General features: G+C 37.1%; 1 protein-coding gene across 1 annotated transcript in view; it reads left to right on the top strand.

Annotated features, from left to right (window-relative positions):
• The window catches only part of FREM2 (FRAS1 related extracellular matrix 2), a 116,516-nt gene that overhangs the window by 50,459 nt on the left and 38,723 nt on the right, over positions 1-27,334 (top strand). The window contains exons 3-6 of the mRNA XM_036385973.1: positions 11,701-11,847; positions 13,995-14,225; positions 16,969-17,094; positions 17,978-18,229. Of these exons, the coding sequence (XP_036241866.1) occupies positions 11,701-11,847; positions 13,995-14,225; positions 16,969-17,094; positions 17,978-18,229 (756 nt within the window). The remainder of the gene's footprint in view (positions 1-11,700; positions 11,848-13,994; positions 14,226-16,968; positions 17,095-17,977; positions 18,230-27,334) is intronic.

The raw sequence follows: 27,334 nt of genomic DNA, 5'->3' as shown, positions 1-27,334 counted from the left end.
TTTGTAATAATATGGATTTATGAGTTTTTTTGGTTTTGCTTTGTTTTTGTTTTTTTCTTTATTTTGCAACCAGTGGGTGTGCAGGAACACTAAGTGACAGGGAATATTTTATCATCAAATTTGATTTGGTGTCAGCAGAAATTTAGATATAAAGCCAGCTTCACTCAATACTGCATGATATAAGAAGAGAATGCATGTACTTTTTTCAACTTTTTAAAGTTGAAATAGACGTATAGCCTTACTGGGGTATGCTCAAATTTCAACTGGAATATTTTCATATATATATATATTTTTATATATATATATATATGTAAGTATACCTTCATGTAGTACAAATCATAAATATACTTTTATTTTGACCTTCCATGCACTTCTGCATAACATTTTTTTTATTCAGATCTTGTTGCATACTTGCTAAGGGACCAAAGAGTTAACCTAAGAGGTTATAGCTTTCCCATAGAATGTACTGTCCAAATCTCCTTCTCAAGATCTCTTAGGAAGAAAATGTTTAATCGTAGTCTGAATGAAATTCCAGGCCCACTTTTGTGCCATGAGTTTTGCCAGCCTGTTCTCCAGTAGATTTAAATAAGTGTTCTGCTTATCAAAATGTGTCTCAGAGAAAGCAGTGCCCTTTGAGGACACTGGTGTGAAAACTGGCTGTGAAATTTGTCTGGCACATATGGCTGGCACGTCTGTAGCTGTTGAGTAATGTTAAAGGAAAGCATAAGAAAAAAGGTTGGAAGATTTGGCCTGGATTGTATGTCTCTGTAAGCAGCTACTGTATTTATCCCAAGAAAGGCATGTGATGACAGACTGGGGAGCAGTAGCCACACATGAGTAGGAAAGAGAGAGACAAGTGTGTCCAACAACCTGTAGAGTTCGCTGTGACAAAGCACTGAGAGAACCCAGGATTAAATCTACCCTGATTTATTTCCTTCTAGCCAAAACTAAACCTTTTCTGTCTCTGGAGCAACATAGTCCCTTAGTGAGCTACTCAAGACAGAGCTTAATGAACAATCTCAGGCATCAGCAGGGTTGAGGAGGCTCAGCAGAGCATCCACCTGGTAAAGCTTTGCCTCTGGCAGGGCTGAGTCATGTGGCACTATCCTTTGTGCCATGAAGAGGTACCTACTCAACTAGAGCTTCTTTGTGTCGCTCTAACAGGATGCACATACTGTGTCTTGCCCCCGTGTTCATGTGCAAAGGCATGTTAAGGTATCTTGGTGACTGTAGATTGAAATACCTGTTCAATAAAAGAACAACCTAGGACTCTTAATGTAAGCACATACTAGAGCAAATGTGTCTCCACTGAACAAGTAGTTTTTGAGACAGTGCACACACATTTCTTTTCGCTTTTCGCTCCAATGTTCTTTAACATAAGGACCTTTATCAAACTTATCCTGAAAGTTGCTCATTAACCAGAAAGTGAAAAGAAAGTGCTTTCCCATGGTTATGCTAGATGGTATTACCCTCATTGTCCTCTCAAGAACTTACTCAGGGAGTGTGTGAAGAGGTGAAGAACAGAGGTATTACTGGTGTCTCAGCAGCTAAGAAATCTAAAAGATATATTGATTTATTAACATGAGGTAAGAATCATGTCCAAAGGATTAGAAATATGTTTGGACAAAATGTTTCAAGGTCTCAATATGTTTTCTTGAGATATTTGAGTTAAAGTGTGTAAAAACAACTTATTGTGAGGCCTCCTTTGGACTGCAGCACCCAATTTTAGAATCACAGAATGATTTTGGGTTTGAAAGGACCTAAAAGCTCATCTGGTTTCAAATATTTTCTTCCATTTGGTCAAAAAATGTCTCGTTTCATTTGTTCAACAGATGAAGTGTTTTGGAGTGTTCCACAGTAGGAAGTGGAGACAAAGGCAAGAAACCCCTGCTTTTGGAGGTGGAGATTAGTGAGAATATCCCTTTGGTCAGTTTGGATTAGCTGTCCTATTTGTGTTCCCTGCCAAGATCTTGCCATCCCCAGCCAGCTGAAGGGTGGTGGAAAGTTGGAGAGACAGTTCTGATACTGTGCCAGCACTGCTCAGCAGGAGCAAAAAACGCTGGTTATCAACACCAGTGCAAAGCACACCACTGTGAGGGCTGCTGTGAGGAAAATGAACTCCATCTCACCACACCCAATGCAACCTTATAAATAATATTAGTAATACTTGCCCTCTTTGAAAAGGAATGAGAAAGCGACCTAGACAAGTGATTTTTTTAAATAGGCAAAAAAATTGCAGGTACTTCTTTGGAGAGCTTAAGGCTAGAGATCACCCTTCCAAGTAACAAGATAGGACTGACCAGTAGAGTTAAAACAGAAAAATTTCTCTGACACAGAGAAACCAGTCAAGGATCTGACTTAGCAAAGGTGTGGGCATGAATAAAGTTACATGTGCATTTGTTAGAATGATTGAAACTTAATTATGGATCACATTACTTTTCAGATCTATCTCTAACTAAGGACTCACTGCCATATTTTTCTTTAGAATGTGTGGCATAGATTGTTTTGCACAGGAGGATTAGCAGTGTATTGCTTTCAAGCTGACCAACTGGTCACTCAGCTTTTGTGGATGGGCTGAAATGTGCATCTTTCTGGAGGTGTCAAGCAGAGAACCAGCAATCAGTAACATTTCATATATTGCACAGTTTTCAGAAGATTAATACCTTTGCCATCTCATTTTCTACTGTTAATTAATATCCACACCTATTTGATCCTATAGAACAGAGAAAAAAATCCTGTGAGTAAGTTATGCACCTCTCATGTACCTCTCATTAATCAATCCTGCTAATTAAGACATCCATTTTCTTCTAGAATTAGGGTAAGAAGAGAAAGAAGTATTCTCAAAAGATATCCAGGGGAGGGACTTTCACAGGTAGCTCTGTGGCAATCAGTGACTAGAAGGGTTTCTGTAACCATCTTTACTTACACAGCCAGAGGGCTGCCCAGGCTAATTCCATCTGAGATGTCCTGTTAATCTCACTGAGCAACCAGTAAGTTTTGTCATTTTCTCACCTCTGCTCTGTTCTCCAACCTCTGCTGTATCCTCTATTCTTCATGGCCCTATGATCCATGGGGCTTCTGTGGCATTCCTGGAATGGGCTTCTGTGAGCCTCTGTCACTAGCATGCTGTTGCATCCTACAAGAATCAGAAATCCTAACAGGTAGCAAGGGCACTGTCACATTTAGTGGGGGAAGAAAATTAATATTTTGAGCAGCCATGAAATCAGTTTAAAATAGCAAGTTTAACACCCCCAGCCAAAAGGAGGAGGTAGGTGATGACAGCTTAGCACTGTGTCATCAACTTTGTTCAGATTGCTGCAGGCAAGAGTTTTCCCAACCACTTCCCAAGTGCCCCCCATGGCACTGCAGCCCAGGGAACTGCCCTGGTTTGTGTCTCAGCAACCTCAGCAGCTACAGCAGGTGCCATGTGGGAGGCTGAGGTCATGTCCCAACAGGTGAGTGCTATGCAGCTCCCTTTCAAGAAAGGGTGGGAGATGGCTTTCTTTAAAAGTGATAAACATTTGTGCTGGCTGGCAAGCTCAAACTGTTGTGATCGCACCTCTGCACGTTTCTGTACAAACTCTAGGGCAAAAAATGTAAACTTGAGACCAGAGATACCCAGGCCTTCATCTGCCTGTATGCAATAGCCAGCAGATTTGGTGGGAGCCAGACTTGACTTGACTTGAGAAAAAACATTCCTGCCCTCACCTTTGGGAAAAACCTGAAGGATTTTAATTTCTCAATGCATGTGGGAGAACAGTGGTGGAAATCTTCATCAAAGACTTTTCAGAAGCTTGAGGAATGCCAAAACAACTTAAATTGCTTAAACAATAATCTCTTTTCAAGCCAAATAAAATGTGAACTGTACATAAGTAAGTTGTTGAAGTTTGTTGTATAATAAAAACAAATTTGATGGTAAAGGTGCAATTTTTCTACTGCTGATTTTAATTTAATTACTACTTATCTCAAAGTGTAAATGAAGATTTCATGCAGAGAAGAAGGAGAAAGAAATGATGTGTCGGAAGCAACATACTATCAAGATTGAGTTTTCATAATTTCACAGTCACTTCTGTTCCCTGTCCTTTATGTCTGTTGAGCTCCTCTCTTGGAAAACTCACAGTGCTCATATTATTCTGGACTCTCAACTCTACTCTTCATTTCTGAAGTACTTTTGCACTTATTTTTAATATTTAAACAGATTTTTGACATCTTGGCTTGAATCTTTTAAGGAATATTTGGCTTCTTCCAGTTTTTTGGGTTTTTTTTTTTCCTTCTTGTTATATATGTTATGACTACAACACAGGAATTTCAGATGAAATAATACAGGAATATATTATAATTACTGCCATAGGAATATACAATTTTGCCCCTTAGGATAGACTTCAATAACGCTAAAAATTTTGTCATTATATAAAAAAATAACACATTATTGCAGAAAGAAAAATATTTCTTTCCTCAGCAGAACTAATATCTTTGACTACTCTGCAAGGGTTGTCTCAAGTTAAAGTTAGTGACTTCAAAGCGAATCCTTTTGGGTTCTTGTTTATATCAACAATTTTACATGTTTTCTGTTTTTTAATCTGCCCTTGCTGAGCAGGACTAAATCACCTGCAAAAGGTTATAGGTTTGACATAGCTTAAAAAGGATGAAGGGCACCACAAAGGAGTTTCTCAGGTCAAATAATATTAAAAGTCAAATATTTGAGATTACCTGGTACAATTACTCTGAATTGAGTTGAAAAATAAATGAACCTGCCTGACATTTGTTCTCCTCCAATCAGTGAGGCATTTTATTTGTTGTATTGCCAGAACAGAAAAAGAACCAAAATGCAAGTCTCTGGAAGTAAATTCTTAATAACAAAAAGCAGTTCAAACACTTTGACACAGAGTTAAAACAATGCTTTTTGTGTCTATGCTCAATGGGCTATAGGAAGTCCAGTTGATAAAATGGAAACACTATTCCAACTTGTTTAGAGTAGGTTTTGTAAATAATAACAACTTCTTTAATTCCTCTTGCATTCATTTTCCTCTTATGTTTGTAAAATTTGAGATTTATGCGTTTGGATTGTGATCTGAAATGGAGGGGAATTTTCTGCCAAGACAGTGTTCAACAGCTAGGAAAAAAAAAAAAGTTGAGAAGTTCAATTACTTCTTCAAGGGAAATTTGCCAATTTGACACAAAAAACCAATTAAATATTCATTGTGAAAAATTAGAGGTCTCAGTTTCAGATGATACCCCTTCATGCACCCTGGTTTTAAGCATGAGAATGATTTTGCAAGCATTGAAATATTAGGCATGTATGTAGGAGTCTGCAGCAGTGGGTTCTACATGAAAATGTAATCCAATGAAGGGAAAATTGGTCTATTCTTTTCCCAGAATAGAAGAATTTCTTAAAATAGTGCAATATGAAGTGCAATAATATTTTGATTTTGATTATATTTCTCCTGACTCCTGTTCTATTGTAATGTCTTGCATTTCTGAGGTTGCAGTACACTTTTCTGTTATTACTCCTCATAAATGACTGGGGCTAAGGATGTGCCATGACCCTCAAATTTAACACTTTGTCTGAGTAGGCTTTGAATGGGAGTAGTTTTCCTATGGACTAATACATGTGTACTTCAAAGATATAAACCAGAAGAGAAATCCCCTATGTGATAGTAGCTAAGATGGTTGAGCTAAACCCGTTATTCTGTGAGCCAAGGAAATGAACCTTGCTTCAATTCAGCCAGAGCCTCTTGGGAGAAGTTGTCTGGCGCCACAAAACAAATTAGTGAGCAGAGACTGAAAACTATTAAGTTTATTTTAAGAATGTGTTGTCAGAGATCTAATAAATTTACTTGTTGCTGCAGGCCATGCATGTATGAAGCCTTAACTAATCGAGGTGGTGTTTTTTTCCCTCAAGGGAGGTGCAGGGTGTGGATCTTTAGGAAAAAGATATTGTGCTTTAGGTAATGTGGGCATTGTTTAATTATAGACATGACAGCTTGAGTGGTATGTTTGGGTTTTCTCTGTTAATACTCACAAGGCAATTTAAATTAATTTTCTCATGCAAAGTTAGTGACTACACAAAATGCTAATTAGTTTAATGACAGCATGGAGATAACTTTATAGTAGCAGAACAGTTTTTCTAAACAAAATCAATTTTTTTGTTGTCATGTTTAAATATTCCAAAGATTACTTCTAAAATGTTTAAATTTACAAATTTACCATATTACAGTTAGGGCCAGTTGTGTCTTTGAGTTTCAGTTCTGTCTTTGAGCTTTCTCAGGACCCTCCTTTGTCAAGAAGATGACTTAACTGGGTTTTAGTTAGCCATATAGACTGGTGGGTTGAACACACTCCCATTACATTCATGGTGGTCAATCTTTCCAAAAGGTGATCCACCTGTTCATATAAGATGTGCCTGCAGTTCCTGAAGATGTATTGCTTTCCATTCCTTGTGCCTAGACAGCTAGGTTTAATTAAACATACATCTTTTATAGGATGGCATTAGATGATATGAATCCTGTGTCTAGGAAAGATCTCTTGCCCACCTTTTGTTGAACAGGAGCCAGCTGATTATGTTCCTGTTCTCTGGAACCTGAGCAAAAACATACTGTGTTTTGCCAGGAGTGGTTATTCACTGGAGATACTGAATTTATTTGCTCTGAGTTCTTTTCTGCTCAGAAGCAGTGGTCATCCTGCAGAGCAAGTCCCTTGCTTACAGCACAGAATCCAAAACCAACAAGTGGATCTTTTGGATTTCCTAGAAATCAGTTACAAACTAAGTACTTAATAGGAATAAAGGCTTTCAAACACACACGGTGCTCCAGCATCTTTTTTGGTGATTCAGATTGGGTTGCTCTTTATCCACTTTGCTCTTTCCTTTGAAAACTCATAGTTTCTTGATGCAGCCAATAGAGTGACAGTGTCCCGGCTCTCAGCGAATTTCCACAGAGCTGGTTTATAATTAATTTAAAGCTATGACACTAATTGTCTGAAGAGCCAGTGCATATTTGCTTGCACAGTTTTTTTTCAATGAAAATCAGGTTAACCTCTTAATCAGAACCCAGTTAATCTCCTGCAGAAGAACGGGACATAGACTTGAGTTGGGAATTCCTTGAATTAATCCTGCATGAATCTCCAGACTGCACTTGGAGACATCCTTAGTGATGCTTAGTTGAATTTTATGAGGATCCAAATTTAATACACACTGGGTAACCTTGACATTCATGTCTTGTCTCTCAGTTCTCCCTCCATTTTGTAAAAAAGCAGCTACATGGTATTCTTCAGATATTTCTTCTGCTACGTGGCTTCAGGCATTTGCTTATTCTCAGCCCCAGCAAATGTGGCCCTTCCAACTTGTTCTTGGAGGTAGATATGAAACAGAAAAAAGAGTTGCAGACAGTTTCCATCTTTCAGTACTTTCTGTAGTTCATTGGATACCAGCAATTATACTCCAGGCAAGCTAAGTCCGTAATGCTGGGAAGTGTGTGTTTTCTCATGAGAAGTTCAGAGAAAGAATTGTTTTAGTCCCTAATCACTTGGGGCTGGTTTAAGGGGTTCATTTTGACTGTTCTGCAAATATATTGAGTTACAGTGGCAGATAGAGTGCAGGAGAGCGCAGAGTTCAGCAAGTTGTTTTAGTGATTGGGGTCTATTTCAGTATACTTGAAAGACACAAAGGTGAAGCATTTTAAAGCTTTTCTAACCAGATCATATCATTAGGTTATCTTATGCATTGTTAAAGTCAATTCAAAACTTTCTAGTGGCATGTGTTGTGTGCTGGGTTAACTTAGGCATTTCACTTCTGCAATTTCCACATGAAATTAAGAGAGTTTTACAGGATATACCCTTTCTGATGGTCATAGCAGAGGGAATAGCATTTGATCATAGAATCAGATTTGTTAAAACTCTTTTTCCACTGCTTCTTGGTTTTGATATATGTTCTTTGTGCAGGAGGAATTTGAAAGTTGGGTTTTTTACCGTTAAGCAACTTTAGCTAATGACTAAAGAGAGCAGATACATCGTACCTTGAAGCTCTGCAGGTTCCAGATAGCTGTGTTTGTACAGACATTGCTTGTGCACACAATGAGTCTGTGTGGCTGTGGGTATGCAGGGTAGGCACACTTTTGCTGATTCATCTCTGATTTATGCCACAGATACTCAGCAAGGAAGTCAATATCTGCATCAAGATGCATCAATTTCTGTTGTGTCAATAAGTGAATACTTATTGAGGTGCAGTTATTTGCTTTTATTTATGAATTAGGGTCTGGAGTAGCTCCAAGGGACAGCAAAACTGCAATCAGACTTTCCTTACAGAATGGCCATTTTTCTTGGCCCCTCAGGTCAACAGTGCTCAAGGTACACAATTTAATGTTAGAATTATTTTTATACTGTCTTTACATAGCTCTGTGATCTATGGAGAAAACTGGAACTGATTCTTTCCTTCTCTAAGCTCTTTGCACCATGATAGAAAATTCTGACAATCTAATTTGTGTTTTTTCATGAAGGATTTATAACTTTAAGATATCTGAGCAGCACGGCTGGAAAGATGAATGCTTGAATGGGAATAATAATTTAAATATTTTTCCCTTCAAGCAGCTGACTGACCAAGTCCTCCTGCCCCTCCTCTTGTATTCATGTTGTGTAACTGGATCTGTTTTTTCCAGATGACTTGATCTTTTTAGGAATTTCTTGTTTGATGACCTATGCAAAAATAATACATCAGTGTTTTCTGACAGGCAAACAATTTGCTGACAGGATTTCTATGAAGACCAATTCCATGTTATATCTATCTTTGACTTGCCATATACAGGCAAACCTTCTGTCCTTAAAGCCTCCGTCATGAAGTCACTTTGTGACTCACCTTACTCTAGAGCCTTACTTTCAGCACCTTACAGTTTCTTAATGTGTCTTACGACTCTTGCCATCTCATTTCTCATTAATATCTCACTGCACCACCTCCCATCTAGCATCTTCTGATTTAGCACTGCTGCACTCTGATCTCTGGCAAAATTCAGGAAACAAGTTTTGCTGCCTCGCTTTAGCAGCATCTTGCCAACCACGTCTCATTGATGCAGAGTTCCTTTGGATTTACCATGTTCTAACACTGCCCTCCTTCCTTTTCTGTAGTTTTAAAAGTAATGGTTTCCTTCTCTGGACTTCTGATGTACTGTACTGCCAGCACTTGTCTGGAAGAGGAATAAAAGCAAAACTGGTATAGTAGCTTAATGATTTGCCCAGCAGGTAAATGTCTGACTGTGCCCAAGGGCAGTGCTTGCGAGCAGTGCACAATCCATCTGCTGAGAGAAATAGTATTGTAGGGCTGGCACTTGTTTTAATAGTGAACCAAATTAAAGTGTCATGTGCTGTTTTATTTCCAACATTTTATAACTTCTAAAAGCTATACTCTTGATATTCTTCACAGGGTTGTGTTTGTGTGGTGCTTGGCTCTACTATGTTGTATCAGTTTCATCCAGATTATGCAAGGGGGAATTCATCTTACCCAGCATTAGATGGCTGTAATAAAAGTGTCTACAATGTAAAGGGTCACAACAGGAAATTTTAAACTCTGCTGAGGAAAAATGCATGTATTTTTGCATATTTCAAGGCAAAGCTAATATTATTAAAAAATAAATGCCTAAATTAAGTCTTAGCTTTACAAAATGCCTCTTTCCTGGGTTTGACTATAAAGACAGTTTAGGATTTCTATTCCCAAAATAAATACCTAAAATTAGGTAAGATGTATCATATGCTTCCTGCTCTGTTTTATGAGAGGTCTGTAGTAATAATAATAATAATAATAATAATAATAATAATAATAATAATAATAATAATAATAATAATAATAGTAGTAGTAGTAGTAGCTAATAATAAGAAGAACAGGGGTTTTATTCTATGGGACAGTGGGCTGTGAAATGTCTTGTATAAATCAGAAAACGTGTCTTCTGAACATGAAAAAAAAGCACAATGTGAAGACACAAAGGTTTAAAATACCTAGATTCTTTACTTAAAATTTTTAAGCTGATGGGTTTGGTATTGCACATTCTAAAAGGTGAACATTACATATTTTAGGGACAGTAGTACGTCTGTAAAAATGGAGGCTCAAGCCCCTTAAGAAATATACTTTTTTGTGTGATTGTTGGGGATTTTTTATTCTGTGAAAAAAAAAATAGAAAGACACAGCTGAAAGCAAGAAATAGGTGGAATGAAGACAATAGTAAATCTTTTTTAATGCCTGTCTTGTGCTTTTTTACTCCTAAATTTCATTCATAAGAGGCCTCTATGTAAGATGTAGATTGTGTGCCTTTGTCCACAGCACATTTAACCTTTAGTTCTTTGGATAAGAGAACAATTTATGCCAGATTTTCTTTTTTTTCTATCCTCTGGTTAGAATATCTTTTGTATAAAAGGATGCAAACTCAGCTAGAAAATTTTCCTTTACCTTGGCAGTTTCAAATATCTGACATTCTCATTTGTAGTAGGCTTGTGCAGCAGTATTTTGTCTCACTAGTGGTACAAATAGGTTCTCTCTGCTCTAAAAGACAGTAAATTTCCATCCTTTTTATATGTCAGAAGCTTTTATCCTTCTGTTAAATTATGGTCAAATTGGGCAGTGTGTTCAAGGGTGGCACACAAATGGCTTTTCTCACTGGATTAGAGAACAAGAAGTATTCTGTTACATTTGTCCCCATAAACCAATGGGAAGACATAACATACAGCTAACCTAATGTAAGTGCTGTTGTAGTCACTGCTGTAACACTACAGCTGCTGGTTCTCTCTGCTGCTCATTAGTTTCTGATATGTGTGTTTGCAGCCTTCCCCTTTGTCAGTAACAACAGAGATCAAAAGAGCAGAAAGGAGCAGGGTGAGGAGTGCAAGGAGATACTCCAGTAACATTTCCCTCCTTTCATTTACACAGTACCTTTGCCTCCATGTGACACTGCACAACTTTAGTTCCTGGTTTTTCTAGTAGGCAGGTCAGTAAAGAAACATAGGGGCTTATCTTTGAAGCAGAGTGAAAGCATGTGGAGTGGCTGCCTCATGGAAGAAACTGGAATGGGTAAACCAACCTTCACATGTCTCTTCCTCCAGTAATTAAGCCATGAATTAATTTAAATGCTTAGATACACCTCTCTGCTATTCACTTGTTTCACTGGCTTGGGTATAGAAGTGTTAATTTCTAAAGGAAATTTCTTGCACATTTAAGACAATTGTCACCTGAGCAAATCTTGTTCTGTAGCAGCACCTTGTGGGCAGGAAATCAGACTACAGTCTCCCACACAGCCCAGCATTCTCAGAAGACAGTGGCTGAGTGAGCATCTGCCACCAGTGAGCTGAGCAGTTCATTTTATTACTGCTATAGAACTTACAGGATTCTAGAGTAATAAAAAGCACATCCATTAGGATGATATACAGAAGGCACCCCATATACATTTTAATTAATGCTTGATGCTTTTCTCTTGAGAAATAAGAAAATTAGTGTACTATGTTTGTATGCATCTAAGAAAAAGTTTACTCCTATGTATAGCAAGTGTGTTCTGGTTGAGTTCCTTACTTGTAATTTCTTAGTTTTAAATCTTTAAAACCTTTGGATTGTGATGTCCAGATAGATACATATCTTACCCAGGATACAAAATTGCATTAACCTCAAACGACAAAGTAATCTTTAACAAAAATGAAATGTTTTAATTATATCTTTTTAATTTTGTTTTGCAGGAGGCAATAAACTGAAGAATCAGCATTTTCGCCTGAACTGGGCATGGATCTCCTTAGAAAAGGAGTATTACTTAGTAAATGAAGACACCAAGTATCTTGATGTTGTTCTTAAACGGAGAGGTTATCTGGGGGAAACCTCTTTTATAAGTAAGTTCAATTCTAACCTTATCAGTTTCTTCTATAAATCACTGCCCAGGCACTTGAAATAATGATATGAGTTGATATCAATGCAACTGTATCGTATTGCTGCTGTTTCGTGACAAACAAACTAAATTCAAAGGAATATGTTTCTTTATTAAAGAGTGTATCTTTTATATGCTATGCATATGATTTCTATAGTTAAATAATGAAATTTCTTCCCAAGACATGGTCCTCCTTTCTTTGATTTTATTGATACCACTGTTTATTTGTTTCACAGAATACAGTTCCTGTCCAGACCTTCTTTCCCCTATAATGAAAAAATACAGTTATAGCATTGAAAAGATGAAAATAAACATATATCATTTTCAGGAAGGCTCTTGTGGGCTGGTCTGACCAGCAGCCAGCTCAGAAGTGAGCACTAGGCTCATTTTCTTTACTCAGTGTTGGCAGTCAACTGAGGCTGATACAGGAGGTGTTGAAAACTGTTTGCAGTGTCTGGGGAGTGGAAAGGTGAAAAAAAGGCTGTGTTATCACATTCTGCAACCTCACTCCTGTTTCTAGCTTCTGGATCTGTTTCCTCCTCTGATGCATTTGCACCAGGGAACATTATGCTTGTAAAATTTCACACTGAAACCTAAGGTGAGCTTACACTGCTTAGAGAAAACACTCAATCTAAGGCTTTTTTTGCAGAGATATGTAAGCATTTACCTGGCTAGTTTCTGTTTAGGGCTTTTTCTGATTAAAAATCTGAGTTTCAGGTAGTGAGATGCAGTAGAGACACCTATTTTGGCATGAGATTTAGGGGATATAGACCTTAATCAACAGGATCTTAAAAGAATGTTTTTTAACAGTGAACTAACTTTAATAATATATTTCTTTTAAAGAAAGAAAAAGAATGGAAGAGATAAATACATAGTTAAGGATGTGTGGTTTAAATTAATCACTGGAGTGAATAACAGATACTGATGTGACCTCTGATCCTTCAGGTAGAGTGTTTACAAAATTTTCTACCTATGGATTCAAGGTCAGTTTCAGTATTGAGCTGACTGAAAAATCAGCAAACCCAGTCTGAGTAACTTGCCTCCAACTACCTTAATCCAGCAAATGGAATAGCAGAGTTGAAAAGAGCATAAAACATACTGGCCAAGATGCTTACTGGCCTTTCTGGTCCATATGCAGTGCCAAAGTGGCTGAAGGTTTATAGGCTATATAAAATTAGCTAAGACTTAGGATGAGGCATAGAAGCCTCAAGAAAGAAAGGCAAGGTTTGTAGGGAAAGGTCATGTGTTTCAATGCATTAAATAATGCAGCTGAAGAAACAATCAGAGAAAGGAGAAGTTTTAAGGGATTTTTTTCTGAAAACCTAGAAAAGCCTTTAAGATTTCAGTTGTACTGTGGGATTTAATCAAGGCCAAACGCATGAGCTGGAGACAGTTCTGAAATACTGTCTAATTTCCATGAGGGTCTTTCATACAGTCTTAAAGTGGGATGAGATGCCTGTGAAAACCTGTTTCAGAGCAGTTTGAATCTGAGGCTGAAAGGCCTGTGCCATCTCTTTGGATTGAGTTATATGATTTTTTTTCCCATGAGTTGCAGCTTCAGCTTCACTTTAACCTAAAGATTGTCATTATGCAAACCCGGGAATAAGAGGACCATAATTTTAAAACATTCTAATTGCAATGACAATGAGGGCAATGGTTCAGGTTTTGCATCTTCTCTTGTTTTTATTCAGTATATTTTCCTTTTTGTCTTTGTATTTCCTTAGCTTTCCCTTTAAAGTCTGAATCCGGGGGTGGTTGTTTTTTTCTAAGAATTATAAATATTTTCTAGGGTTTCAGGCAGGATGCTGTTTAGATGTTCTGGAAAAGAAGAGAACCCAGAGGGCTAAAAGGAGAGAGAAAAGTCTGTTGTCCTTTTTGGACATCTGTAATTGAATTATAGGGAAATGGAAACTTGATATAACTTCAGAGAATGTAGAGTTTTTCCACTTTTATGTGTGACACCCAACATAAAATTGATCAAGAGAAATGGATTTAGTTTGAATGTTCTCAGGTTGTGGAGAATATATTTTTCTACATGTCTTTTAAATGTCACACAATGGGAGAAAAATTACTAGTGATGTTTATAATGACCTGAATTTCTGGTTTTAACAGGTATTAGCACCAAGGATGGTACTGCCAAGAAAGATAAAGACTTCAGAGGAAAAGCCCAGAAGCAAGTGCAGTTTAATCCTGGTCAAACCTTAGCTACATGGCGAGTACGGATTTTGAGTGATGGTGAACATGAGCATTCTGAGTCCTTTCAAATTGTTCTTTCTGAGCCTGTCATGGCAATTCTGGAATTTCCTGCTGCATCCACAGTGGAAATTATTGACCCAGGAGATGGTAAGAACCTTGCCAGAACTGTACTGCTAATATGTGCATATACCAAAAGATAAACTGGAGGGTAAATGCTGTGAGTAACAGTGGATACTAAAGGTTTACTGTCCTCAAAATATTTCTGAAGACAGACTTGGGCATCAGGTAGCCATTTGTCCTCCATCACTTTAAGTGCTTGATGAAGGTACTCAGGCAGCATGTTTTTATGAAAGACCTGCATTTTTTTATGATATGTTATTTCTAGGGACTCTGTTGGTCTGTTTTCATTATAGGTGTAACAGGTTTTCCATTAAATGTGTTTGCAGACTGAATTTGTTTGAATGACTGAAGAGTTGGCTGGGGACTGACTTGATTTACTCTTCCATGGTAATTCATGTGGGAGAGGATGGTACAGGAAAGTTTGGGCTGGTTGATCACAAGTTTGGTCTTGGAGTGAACTATTTGCATCAGTTAGACCTTGATATGACCCTGAGAAGCTCAGTAGTTGTAAAGTTCATTAGACCAAGTATAGCACACGCTGTGTCAAGAACAAATAAAATTATGGTTAAATATAATTAAAGAAATATGCTGATTTTAAAAAATTCTAAAAAAGAAGTATTTTTTTATTCTTCTTTATTCATGCTCTGGTTGCTTTGCATCTTTTCAGCTGCATCCAGACACTTGGACCATGGGCTGTAGTCACACAGAACTGTCCTTAAGAAATCTTTTAAGTGCTGGACAGCCATAACAACTTGAATTATATGGTCTTCGCTAATTAGCATTTGAAGAGTGTTGGGCATGGAAATTATCAGAAGTGTCTTAGTTCCTAGTTACAAATGCAAGCTAAACCAGAGCTTGTCTCACATCCATTTTTAATCACTGGGAAAACTTAACTTGGAAAGCAGCATGTATGAGACACAGAAATAACTTGAAAATGTGTTAAATCTCTTTATCTTTTCTATGATCAGTAAGATAGCACAGTTAAAGGTAATTGGCTGAGTCTTCTTTATGCCACCAGCAGTATTTTATATTTCTTACATTATGATAAAATTTTTAATTTTTTTTTCAATTTTTACAGTTTCAGAGAATTTGTATTAATTATATGTAAAGAGAAGTTGCAGAGGGCAAAATCAAATGCACAGCTGCAAATCAAGGAACATCTAGAAGAAAACTAGAGAGAGAACATTGAGGACTGTGTTTCCTAACAGCATTTTGAAGCTCTGGGTTTACCAAGCTCACTGAATAAGGACCATCAAAAGTTTTATTCTCCTTCCAGTGAAAAAATCATTGATTTGAATTGTGTAGCTTTAGGATCATGACTGTGAGTTTGTTCAGAAAGCTGTACCAGCCTCTTTGGGTATGGGACATTAGTTAATGTTTTATTGGAAATATAGATTGCGTAGGGATATGGGATTTTATACTAGCTGTGATGGTGTAGCTCAATCTCCTCCAAGCTTTTATGTTGTTCATGTTCATAAGGTCTGTTAAACTTTTATAGTGCCATTTTACTCCTAGTTGAATAATTATGAGAGAGAGAGAGAGAGAGAGAGAGAGAGAGAGAAGAAACCAAATAAATCAGATTCCTGCATGTCGGAAGGTTAGGTTTGTTAGTTCTAAAGGTTTTGTCTAAATTCTAAAAGGAGAAATAGAAGGAATTAAATGGGTTGTTTTTTTTCAGTCCTGCCTTTTGCTTTACTTTAAAACAAAAAAGGCAGGATTTGATATTTTTCATGTTGAATTCTTGTCTTGCCAGAATAGTGAGTAGTCATGGTCTTATCAAACCTGAATTGCAGCATTTTTAAGGCAGGCTTTTGACCTCAAGTCATGCTAGTAGTAGTTGGAGAAATAAAAACTGGAACATGTTTTCAAAGAAGTCACCTGACAATTTTCAGAACACTGTTTGCCAAAGTACTCTGAAATGATGAAAAATTTGCTTTGTGCAGTCAGCTGATATCACTTAATTTGATGCTATACAGAATTATATTCTTTTTGGGTTGTAGTCACACTAATGAAACTGTAAAGGTGCTTTATGATTATGTGCATGGCCACCTTTTGTTCTTGGGTTTTTGAGAGAACAAGAACAAAATTGATCCTGAATCCCAGCATTAAAACCCAGCAATCTGATTATATGAGCATAAAATAATGAAGAAGTTCAGAATGCATCTTAGTGGGTTTTTCCCCTGAAAAAAGATCTGATATCCTTTTTTATGACACTGGCTGTATTGGCTGGGTCTCCTACTAAAACAGTATTGTAGACATGTAACCAGCTAAAATCAAATGTCCAAGTCAGCGTAAGATGTCAGGAGTTCAATCTTGCTCCTCAATGCCAAATGATTTTCCTGGTTATCTTGGTGCAGTAAATTAAAGAATGGCCTTGATGAACCACAGACTGTGGGAGCTATGCTATTAATATTTCAGTTAACAGTTGATATTGATACTGCAGTTAACAGTTAATAATTAAATACCATGGAAATAATAAAAAGACAGACTTTGAGGACAAATTCTCCAAACACTGTCTTGCACCATTAACCCTAGATAAACAAGTCAACACATTAGAGACCACTTAATAAGGACTTGTGAATTCAGACCTAATGATCTGATTTTCTTTTCCACTTCTGAAACACTAAGGAACTCTACATCTCTCACCCTCCAAGTTTTACTACAATTTAGTGGCATTGCCAATAAATGCAAGTTATTTGTTGCACTTCAGAATATTCAAAAATACTCTTAGCTAATATACAGGTGACTTATGAGGTTCTTTTCTTTGCAGAATCAACAGTCTTTATTCCTCAATCCACCTATACTATTGAAGAAGATGTTGGTGAGTTATTCATTCCAGTCAGAAGAAGTGGAGATGTGAGTCAGGAACTGATGGTCATCTGCTACACACAGCAAGGTAGTAGAATCTACTATAGAATAAAAAAATGGCAAGAGTGGAAGAGACAGAAATTTAAAAATATTTTTCCATCTATTTTATAATAAAATTGCTTATAACTCTGTTAATTACTTTTTCATCTAAATTTCTTCAGTCTCAACTGGAAATGCATTCATCTATGCAATCTGTCTGAGAGTATTACTGAACACAGTTTAAAAAGCATCATGGAGAGGTGATGATGATCTGTGTTCTTTGTATTTCTGTGAGATTTTTATATGCAGCCCCTTATATCTGAAATTGATGAGAACTGAAAACACTGCAGTGATTGCCCTGGCTATCCTTCACTTGTTTGTATCTTGAAAAAAATTATACAAAATAATATTGCTTAATTTTCATACTTGTCCTTCCCCTGACTTTCAGTCTCTTACTAATAATACATGTGCAGGGCATGGGGTTTCTACCCTTGTGGTTTTAATATTACTTTTTATCTGAAGAGCTGAAGCAATAATTTGTGTAAAGTGATCTGGAATCCAGATAAATTGTTTTCACAACATTCTATCTGTTCAAGTCCACTAGTATCTTCAATATGGGTAAAATACACTAGGGTAGTTAACTGGTAATCCTCACAGGGGCTATTTTGTCAGTCTGTCTCTTGTGATAGGCAATATTCCTTCTGACTGGAAAGGTGCAAATGATATGAAGAACCACACTCTTCCATTGTATCGTATACAGAAGTAGTAGAGACCTCAGAAGTGGGTCCGTGGACCTCTGACTTTGTCCACAGCCCATCTTATCACGAAAAAGTAAACAGAAATTCAAAGATAATGAAAATAAAATTCCACCTCTGTGAGGAGATCATTGTAACCATGCTGTGTATAGTGACTGCTTTCCTTTTATGCCACAGGAACAGCCTCTGGCACTGCCCCAACCTCTGTACTTTCCTACTCTGACTACATATCCAGACCAGAGGATCACAACAGCATTCTACGCTTTGACAAAGACGAACGAGAGAAAACGTGTCGGATTGTCATCATTGATGATTCCTTGTATGAAGAGGCTGAGACCTTTGATGTTTTACTGAGCATGCCCATGGGTGGAAGGATTGGTGCAGAATTCCCAAGCACTCGCATTACCATTGTGCCTGACAAGGATGATGGTAAGATATCATATAATTGAAGTGATAACCCCAATGCAGGGACAGAAACTACAAAGAATATCCCATTCAAATCAGCGTGTGGGTTTTGTTTTTCTTCCTGCTGGTTAAAACACATTCTGCTTCCATCTTGAGATTAGAAAATATTATTGGAAAGCTATGCAGGTTTTTGAAAGTATTTAGTATTGCTATTTTATTGTTTGACAAAATCACATGAGCAGTGATTCAGAGCAAGGAGCTGCACATTTCTATTCTGTCACATTAACAGACATAATTCAAGATGTCACCTTGCACGGGCAGCCTTCTTTCTGTGATTCTGAGGCTGTGTCTGCAAAGACTTTGGGCCCATTCAATCATACTGCAAGGGCCCTATTGGAGGCCCTCATGGGGCAGAAGCCATCTCACAGCTCCCAAGAGGGAAGCTATATTTCTTCTGACTTGACACTGCACTTGAATTTCTGCATAAAAGTGGCCATTTGTATTTTCTTTGTGTTTTTAATAAAGCAAATATTCAGATAAGAGTAATGTTGCTTTAGAAATTGCCTCAGTAAGGAAACCCTACAGAATTATGTCATTTGCACAACTGGTTAATAGCTTTAAGATATTGCTTTGAAAGGGACACTTCTAGTGGTAATCAGAAAAATGGGTGTGACTAAGAGTAGAATCAGCACACTGAATCACCAACTGCTTTCAAAAATACATGTATTATTGCTGCCTTAAGCCTCTCCTTTAATGCTTCAGCATTGGTGTGACAGCTCTTTTTCTAGGAGTAATAGCATGAAAGCTTCCTGGTACAATTGCCCCATTTATGTGTGGAATTTAGAGACTGACATCTCAACTGTAAATTCTGAGATAAGTCTACTGATAAGCTGTTTGAGTCCTCTCTGTGAGGCCATAAACCATCTATTGTGACACCATCATATTTCCTAAAGACTAAAGGGAGGAATTACATAGTACAGTACTCTCTGAAAGTCTGATGCCAAAGCCGACCTTTATTATCAGCACAGTGCTTTCTCTCTAGGTAAGGATACAAAAGGCAGCTCTTCAAGGCAGGAAGTCTGCACCCATCTAATTGCCTCATAAATACTCAGGCTGCCTGAAATTTCTCACCTGTAATCCTGTGACAGAGGTGACTTTGTTTTCTCTGTGGAGCATTTGGGGAATCATATAGCATTAATGACTACAACAGGTTGAAAAAACAGGTCTTGTAAATTAGATCATATAGCAAATGCAAGCTAAAATAGAAATCTTTGTAGAATAGAAATGACTCTGTTATTATAGCAAACACAAATTTATTCCTTTAGGAGCTTCTACAACAGTTTGATTTGTATGAATAATTTTGATGAATTCATTAACTTTAAAATTTGTACATAGCAAAGTATAGAACATTTAGAGAATAGCTATTAAAGCATGTATTCATGGAGAAGCTGATTACCCAAAAATTGAAAGTGTTCTGTCTGCTTAAGTGTATATATGGAGAGTTTGGGATGGAGAGAATTAGTTAATTAGTTAATATCAGGGATGAGCTGAAATCAGACCATCTAACTTCAGTGGGAATCTCAGCGACTCCAAGTAACAACAGAGTATAAAACTTAATATTTTATGAAACTCACACAAAATATTAGGGAAGTTAATGAGAAATCTCCTTTAACAATGCCATTAGAAAGCAGGAGAAGTAATTTAGTTTGTGTACCATTGCTTAGTTTTAAATTTCTGCATTTATGAACACAAGCTGCCCCAGATCTACAAACTTTTCTGCACAAATTAATTTAGCAAAGAATAACCTTATGGGATTTATTAAAAAAGCGGGGAAAGTGTTTGGGAAATTAGAATAGAATATTTTCATTATGTAGCAACTGAAATATCTATGTTTGTTGGTAGGAATGAAGAATATTTGGGATATTGAAAGATAAGGGGTCTTTGAATGATAGGTTTGGAACACTTTTTTGCAAACATTCACTTTTCTTTTTACACCCAAAATGTTGCATATGTGGTATTTGAAATTATGTGGCAGAACTCCTTTTTTACAGTGAAAGAACTCCCACAAAGAATTCCAGCACATACAAAAGCAATTCACTTACCAGTAAAATTTCCTACCACATTCTTTTTAGTTTGCATAAAAATATAAAGCATGAAAAGTCTGTATTTGTTTCATCTGACATCTGTTGCAATGCCTTATCTATAAAAAGCAGAGTGCAGACTACAGAGTAGATAAATTATAGATTACACCTTGAATTTTTTTTTATGTATTCACACACACACACATACAAATATGTGTTTACAAGTACATATTTTTGTAAGGTTTTAGCACCCTGGCAGTCATGATTAAAATTCTGCATAAATAAGCAGAGGATTTTAAGCAGCACTGGTTATTATTGTTTGAAGTGAAAAAAATTGATTTTACTAAGTTAAACCAGCATGGAATGTGAAAAAAAATTCTTTAGCTTTTAACAGAAAGGTTTAATTCAGAAGATGTCTAAGATAGAGGTTGGTAGAAGTTTTAGCACATTTGTAATAGCCTATCAGCTGTAGTAATGCTGTAATGCTAAATTCTGTGGTCCACTTTAGTCTCAACTTCACATCTACTGATACGTATTTTTCATTGTTTGTTTTAATTAATCTTCTGCTTGACAGAGTTTCTTTGGACAAATGTAACTGTGTGTCATTAAGTGATGTCTCCAAGAACTGTGACTGGATTAACATTATGCATTGACTTTTCAGGCCAAACAACAGAAATAGCAAAGGTCAAAATTTAATAATACATAAGATCTTTCCTATGGAACTCAAGTCAGCACTAGCAACATTGCCTTATGTCCTCTGGCATTCAGTGCAAGTTAATTAGGAAACACTCACCTTCAGCACCTACCATCCAAGTCTTTTATTTTTAGAAAATGCCCTTAGGATCTAACTAAAATGCCGTAGTTGCTATATAATCCTGCCAATAATAAAAGTAAGAGGCATGCTCTAGTGAACTACAGTGTATTCACTAAATTTTGGGCAACTGAAAAGTCTAAATGGGGATTATACAGTTGTGCTGTGCTGCCAAAGGAAAATCTGGGGAAAAAATTTTAGTATGTAGAACATGCACTGGTATATTTAGAAATTGTGAATGGTGATTTTCAGATTGGTGCTGCTATTGGGACATCTCCTAATGTGGAAGGGACTTTTCCTGATAGGTACTAAAGTTAGGTAGAAAAAAAGTAAAGGATTAAGTTGATGAAGTAAATAGCAGAAAAAACTTCATATTGAAACCCTGGATTCGAAGTTACACATGCCACTACAGTTAAGGCACTAGAAAGTAAAAACATGGATTGTTGGGGTCAAATGTAATAGCTATTAACTGTGAACCATGGAAGAAAAACATGCATAGGGAAAAGACCTATGTGAATCATCCACTTCTGGGGGGGGGCACTAATCTCACTCGGTATTAGCCTCTATAACTTTAGACATCTGATTCAAATAGGCTATTACAGGATTCTTCTATAGTTATTGAAAAGAGATGCACTCCCAGGAAACATCCCATCCTAGGACAAGTATCTAAATTTTTGAGCCCAGTCACCAGGGATGACTGGTGCATCTGAATTCATTGATTTATGACAGTAGATATAAAACCTACCTTAGAAATTTTATTCGCAAATACAAAGTTGTAAGCACTACTGGGCATGAAGGACATGCCTATACTGCATGGAGAGCAGAGTTCAGCATAAAGCTCGTTTGAAGGAGGCACTTTACATAATAGATAAATATTATGCATCTAGGAAAAGGAAGATGAGGTTAATGTGCCCTTTTCATTCTCCTTGGACAGAGGAATCCTGGAATTCAGTCTAAAACCCATGAAAACACTCAGACCCTTCTGTTCCATGGAAGTGCCTTAATCCTCGGGCACTTAGCAACTAAGCTAGATCAGCCTGGAAGTGCTCTCTGTTTTTCCAGCTGAAGTGGTGACTCTGAAATCATTTCATAGAGAGAGAGAGAAAATGAGATCTAAGTCTTTTGTTAGTATTCATATGGGAATGAAGAGCCTGTAATTTGGTTCCAGCACTAGAAATGTTCATGTGTTGTATGCCACAAGTCTGATACAAAATGCTTTAACAAGGTTTGAGTCAAAGCTCTGCTTTTTCATTGTCCCAGTATTTTGACTGCTGTGCTAATTTAGACTCTCTTTTACTTGGTTTTATATTGTGGGCAAATTTAAAACTCAGTTTGTAATCACATTTGGAAACCTGAAGAGAAGAGGTGCAGTGAATGTAGAGCTGGAAGTTTGCACCTGAAGGGAAAATACTTACTTATTTTGTTATTTTGTGTGCTGCACATTTTTTGTAAGTGGTTGTCTCCCCATGTGATTTTAATTCCATGCTACTGTATTTAGTGTTGCCATGAGAGCGCGCAGCCTTACAGCCAGGCTGACAAACAGTCCTTCTGCCTTAGTGGAATTGTTGAAGACTCATGCTGTTCACAGCAGGAAGTACATTAAATACATTTCTTCCACTTCATTCACATTAGATGGGCAAGAAGCTGCTCAAACTTCTTCTTGACATTTCAACACCAAGGCTGGGAAAGCAAAGGACTCAGGTTTATGTTGGAGATCTGCTGACCATTATCTTTACACCTGATCAACAGAATCAATCACTCATGCCATCCACATCATAGAGGATAGCACTGTCTAGGAATATTTTACAGATGAGTAAACTGGATGATGGTATCCTAGTGTAGAAAGGGAATGTTAGAGGTCAAACAGAACAGATTAATTATTTAGTCTTCTGGAGATTTCTTTAAAACACTTGCTGTCACTTTCCTTACACTTAATTAAATTTTGAAATTCCCTAGACCACGTTCTGGAAATTGGTACCCACTAACACTTTTCCAGCTTCCTTGGAGTAGTAGAGTATATTAATATTTATTATCAATAGCCTGAAAAGTCAGTACTGCAATGTTACGCTATACATGTACGCTTTGCATTGGCTTCTAGCAAGCAGGCACTATGAACTAAATCTCAGGGTGTGTACTGAGCCAAATTTAAAGCTTACAATGAATAAGTGTTTTATTAGTAACATTGTTTATCAGAGGAACATCCTTATCTCACAAGGCAAGTTGGAATCTCCTTATTTCCATTGGTCTCCAAGGCAGACAAGTCAAATATGCCTTTTTCTCTTTGCCAGTAGGTCTGTCAGATCTTAAACTTAACAGGAGGTTGATTAATCTTGGTAGTTGACATCTGCTAGTGCATTAGTCCAATTTTAATTACAATGTGTACATTACAGGCTGAACACTGTTATATTACAGACTAGAGTCATGATTTGGCCAACTATCCATCACCATTCTCTGGACATGTCTAAAATAGTGAACTAGTTCTTTTTTCCTATGCACATCCATCTCTGAATACTTTCTCCCTTTTGTGTTTTTATAATGCTTGTGAGTCTGATGCCTCTGGCACTTCTGTGCAGCTTTTAACTTCTTTTGTCCTCCCATTAAGTAAAATCTCTATATGACCCCTCCCCTTTCCCCAGCCTGTGGCAGGTGGCCAGGTTGGCAACTAATCAGGGGAAAAAGTGGATGACAGCCAGCTTATGACAAGTTATACTCCCAGTTTTCTTTACTAATAGCTTCTTATTATCACCAGTTCAACAGAGTAAAAAATGTTCAACCCATGATGATAGCCTTAGAGATTTCAGAAACTACCTGTTTACTCCCTATCACAGAAATAATTTAATGTCATGTCTTGCAGTAGGACATTCTGTAGAGTAACCAGGCACATCTATGATTTGCTTTCTTAGCATCATTTGTGGCTTACAGCTTATTATGTATGTGTGTCCCATTTTATAAGTATGTGTGTGTGAACTACAGATGTTGGATTAATCTCATTTTTATTCATCTGCTTAATAACTAGAAATGTAGTCCAACCTTGTGATCTGGGCTCCTTTGATAGGTGAGGAGGACAGAACATGATCTCCAGGCAGTACTTTGTCACATCTATTTCAGATGGCCCTTTTACAGTAGGGAATGCAGCTGGTAGAGCACAAAGCTCTTCAGCCTTCACTGCTGTATGTTTTTAAATGGGTTGTTTATACGTCCAATGTTACACTTCTATGTGAATTGCAGCAATATTTTGAGGAGAGTGTTGAAATGCAGAAAGCTTTTAGTTTTTTACTCAAAGCACACAAAATAAGCGATAAGCAGAAGGCACAAGATTACATGAACTGTAGAAAAATTATGCCTTCTGTTAAATTTACAACAAGTTTAATGAAATAGTGTTATTATGTGAACTGGTATTGCACCCCAGAGCCTAATGCATTATTGGTTTATGACAGTTCACTCAAGAGTACATTAAACTGCTTTCTCCCTTGTGTCTTGCTGTAGCATATTGTGTTTTTGATGGCATTGGTCTTTGTACTGTAGATCTCGCATTTATTATAGACTGTTTAGAAATGAAGGAATGCCTAGCAAACTATTCTAAATTAATCATCTGTTCATTGTTGGATATGGTTGTAGGGAGTGAATTTAGTGACTGAGTGCTTTGCATGTTCAAGATTTGGATAATTGAGTTGAGTAGGATATCTTGTTGTGTTCAGTTTTCCTAAGGCTTTTTCAATCATCTTCCTGACTCTGAATTTCCTCATACTGAGACTTTGTTCATAGTCTTTAAAGACCCAAAAGATACTGAACTCTGTAACCACAGTAGCCCATTGGGCTTTAATGCCATCGATTCTCCTTTTAAACATGTAAATTTTTAAAAGATTAATTCAGTTATTATCTCTCTTCACTTCCAGGACACTCTTTTGTCTCTCACAGAAATGGGATCAAAAGTCCAAGAGATAGTGTACAAGAAGTTTTAACATACAGCAGAGCATATTTTCTTGTGATAGCTCTGCTTTTGTGGTCTGATAAGTCTGGCTGTTCTATTTTCACTTCTGCTCTGTCTTCACTGCCAAGTCCCATCCTCAACATTAGCTCTGGTTAAGGGATATCTTGCATGCTTTTCTTCTACAGCCTCGGTGAGCTAAATATGTTCTGATTGTATGTGGGCAGAAGAGCCTATAAGAAATTGTGTCCACTGGTTAAGCAAACTCAACGTAACTAGTAAAAGTGCAAAAATCTAAAGTCAGCTCAGCCAGAAATGGCTGCATACTATATCTTTACCTGGCTGCATACTGTATCTTTACCTGATTTCTAAAATGCTGCTGAACTTCTCATATCATTTCTGTTTGTAGCCTTCATTTTTTTACCTGATGTTTGAATCACTGACTGTAAGCACCTTCAAGCTTGGCCTCTTTGTGAAAAACCTTGTGTGTGGTATATTTAAGTGCTACTGCCAAGGCTTTCCACTTATCTGTCTGCCTCTGTCTCATCAGTTTGTTGAGAATTTGTTACCAATCCCCTTTCCCAGGCTTGTTATATAAATGTAATCTAATTAATTTTAGAAATAGAGCATGTAGAAGATTCTGAGTTGGTTTCATGCTCTGTGGGAGGTATAGCCAGTAGAAGAAAGGTATGTGAAATTCAGATGGTTGCTGCAGGCAATATAATCATGGTTGGGTGTGTCCCCAGATTCCAGTGTCTGTTTCTTCATCTGTTAGTCTTTATATTTTTATTTCCATTGGTAAATAAGGCAATTATCTGCATTATGGAATGGTTTAGGCGAGTGATTGGAACTTGATGTACTTACAGCAGGAAAATCTTCTGGCCCTGTCCTCAGACTGAACATAGGAAAAACTCCTCCAAAATGTGTAGTAGTTCCAGTGATATCAAGGCCTGTAGGTCGTACCCTGAAGGGTGTGGAGAATCATAACAATACTACTCTACTAATAAATATTTTCAGGTATATGTTAGTTCACTGATATATTAATTTGGTGTTTCAGAAAGGTAACAATGTTTCTTAGCAAACCAGCAAAGGTAAATTAATTGTCTCAAGGGAAGGTCACTTATTAGAGTGAACTGCACACATTAGCCTTTCTCCTAACATGCCATTTGCAGCTGGGAAACAATTTAAGAGTGCTCATTACTGTCTTGTACATAACAATTGACTAATTCTTGAAAAATTAATTTTTACTTTAAAGGCGCACATCCTCAACAAGTTAAGCTACAGCTTGTCCTCATGCTTTCAAGTATCTTTATTCTCCATTGTTCAGGAATGCTCGTAGCTCATCGAGCTGTAACTGCACCATTTATCATCAGCAGCCTGACATTAAGCAAAATCAGAATCAGCTCTGTTCTCCAGGCTACAAAGCACACTGCAGGCTGTCAAGAAGGAAGGTACAGGTGACCAAAGATGGTGTGTCACTTTAGCCATCTGACTGCCATCCTCACTCTTGCAGCTAGAGCTGTAGTCTGCTTCCTTTAGCATGCTAGCTTGCTCACATTTGAGTTTTGCTTATTGATGTAGCAGAGAGTTTAAATATGGACTCCAAGCCTGCCAGGCAGGTGCTGCTTTGTGATGGTACTGTGTCTAGAGAAACTGAAGAATGGATGCACTTTAACATAAAGGGTGAGTTAAAATGGAAAGTGTTATGTTAAATTAGTGTGTATCATAGATTAATTAAATGGGAATCATATATAATGTTGTTCATAGCAGTTGCTGCTTCACACCATGTTACTCTACTGAAATTACTAGTTTAATTTGCATAAAGTGAGAATAATTAAGTGATGAGCCAGTGTAATCAATGTATAGCACTGCCATTGTGAATTAAAAAAGAAATGGCAATTTCCTTACAAAAACAAAGTATCTTTGGTAAAGATGGTAATAATTTGAATCCGTCCTATTACCTGTTACAGGGTTTACAGAATTGTTTTAAAAAACCTCTTTAAGTCAATAGACAGAAATGGTCTGTTGAGACAAATAGAAAAGCAGACATTATTTGCTTAAGATAATGTCTGTGGCAATTTGGCTGAAACTAGCAATTTTGATTCTTAGGGGAATTTACTTTTTCATTGGAAAAGTCATGACAACACTACTAAGAAGATGAAAGCTGTTAAGGATTGCAACATATGAATTTGAAAATAATCTGTTTTGACCACATCAAATAAAAAGCTACTGGCATTTGCACAATAGGTACCTGCTACAGAATTGAGCTTTGACTGTAATCTTGACCCCTGCTTCTACAACATTCAGTG

The sequence above is a fragment of the Molothrus ater genome, chromosome 2, assembly GCF_012460135.2.
Source record: "Molothrus ater isolate BHLD 08-10-18 breed brown headed cowbird chromosome 2, BPBGC_Mater_1.1, whole genome shotgun sequence".
Taxonomy (NCBI): Eukaryota; Metazoa; Chordata; class Aves; order Passeriformes; family Icteridae; genus Molothrus; species Molothrus ater.
The sequence above is the reverse complement of the archived record's forward strand: the minus strand, read 5'-3'. Positions and strand labels throughout refer to the sequence as shown.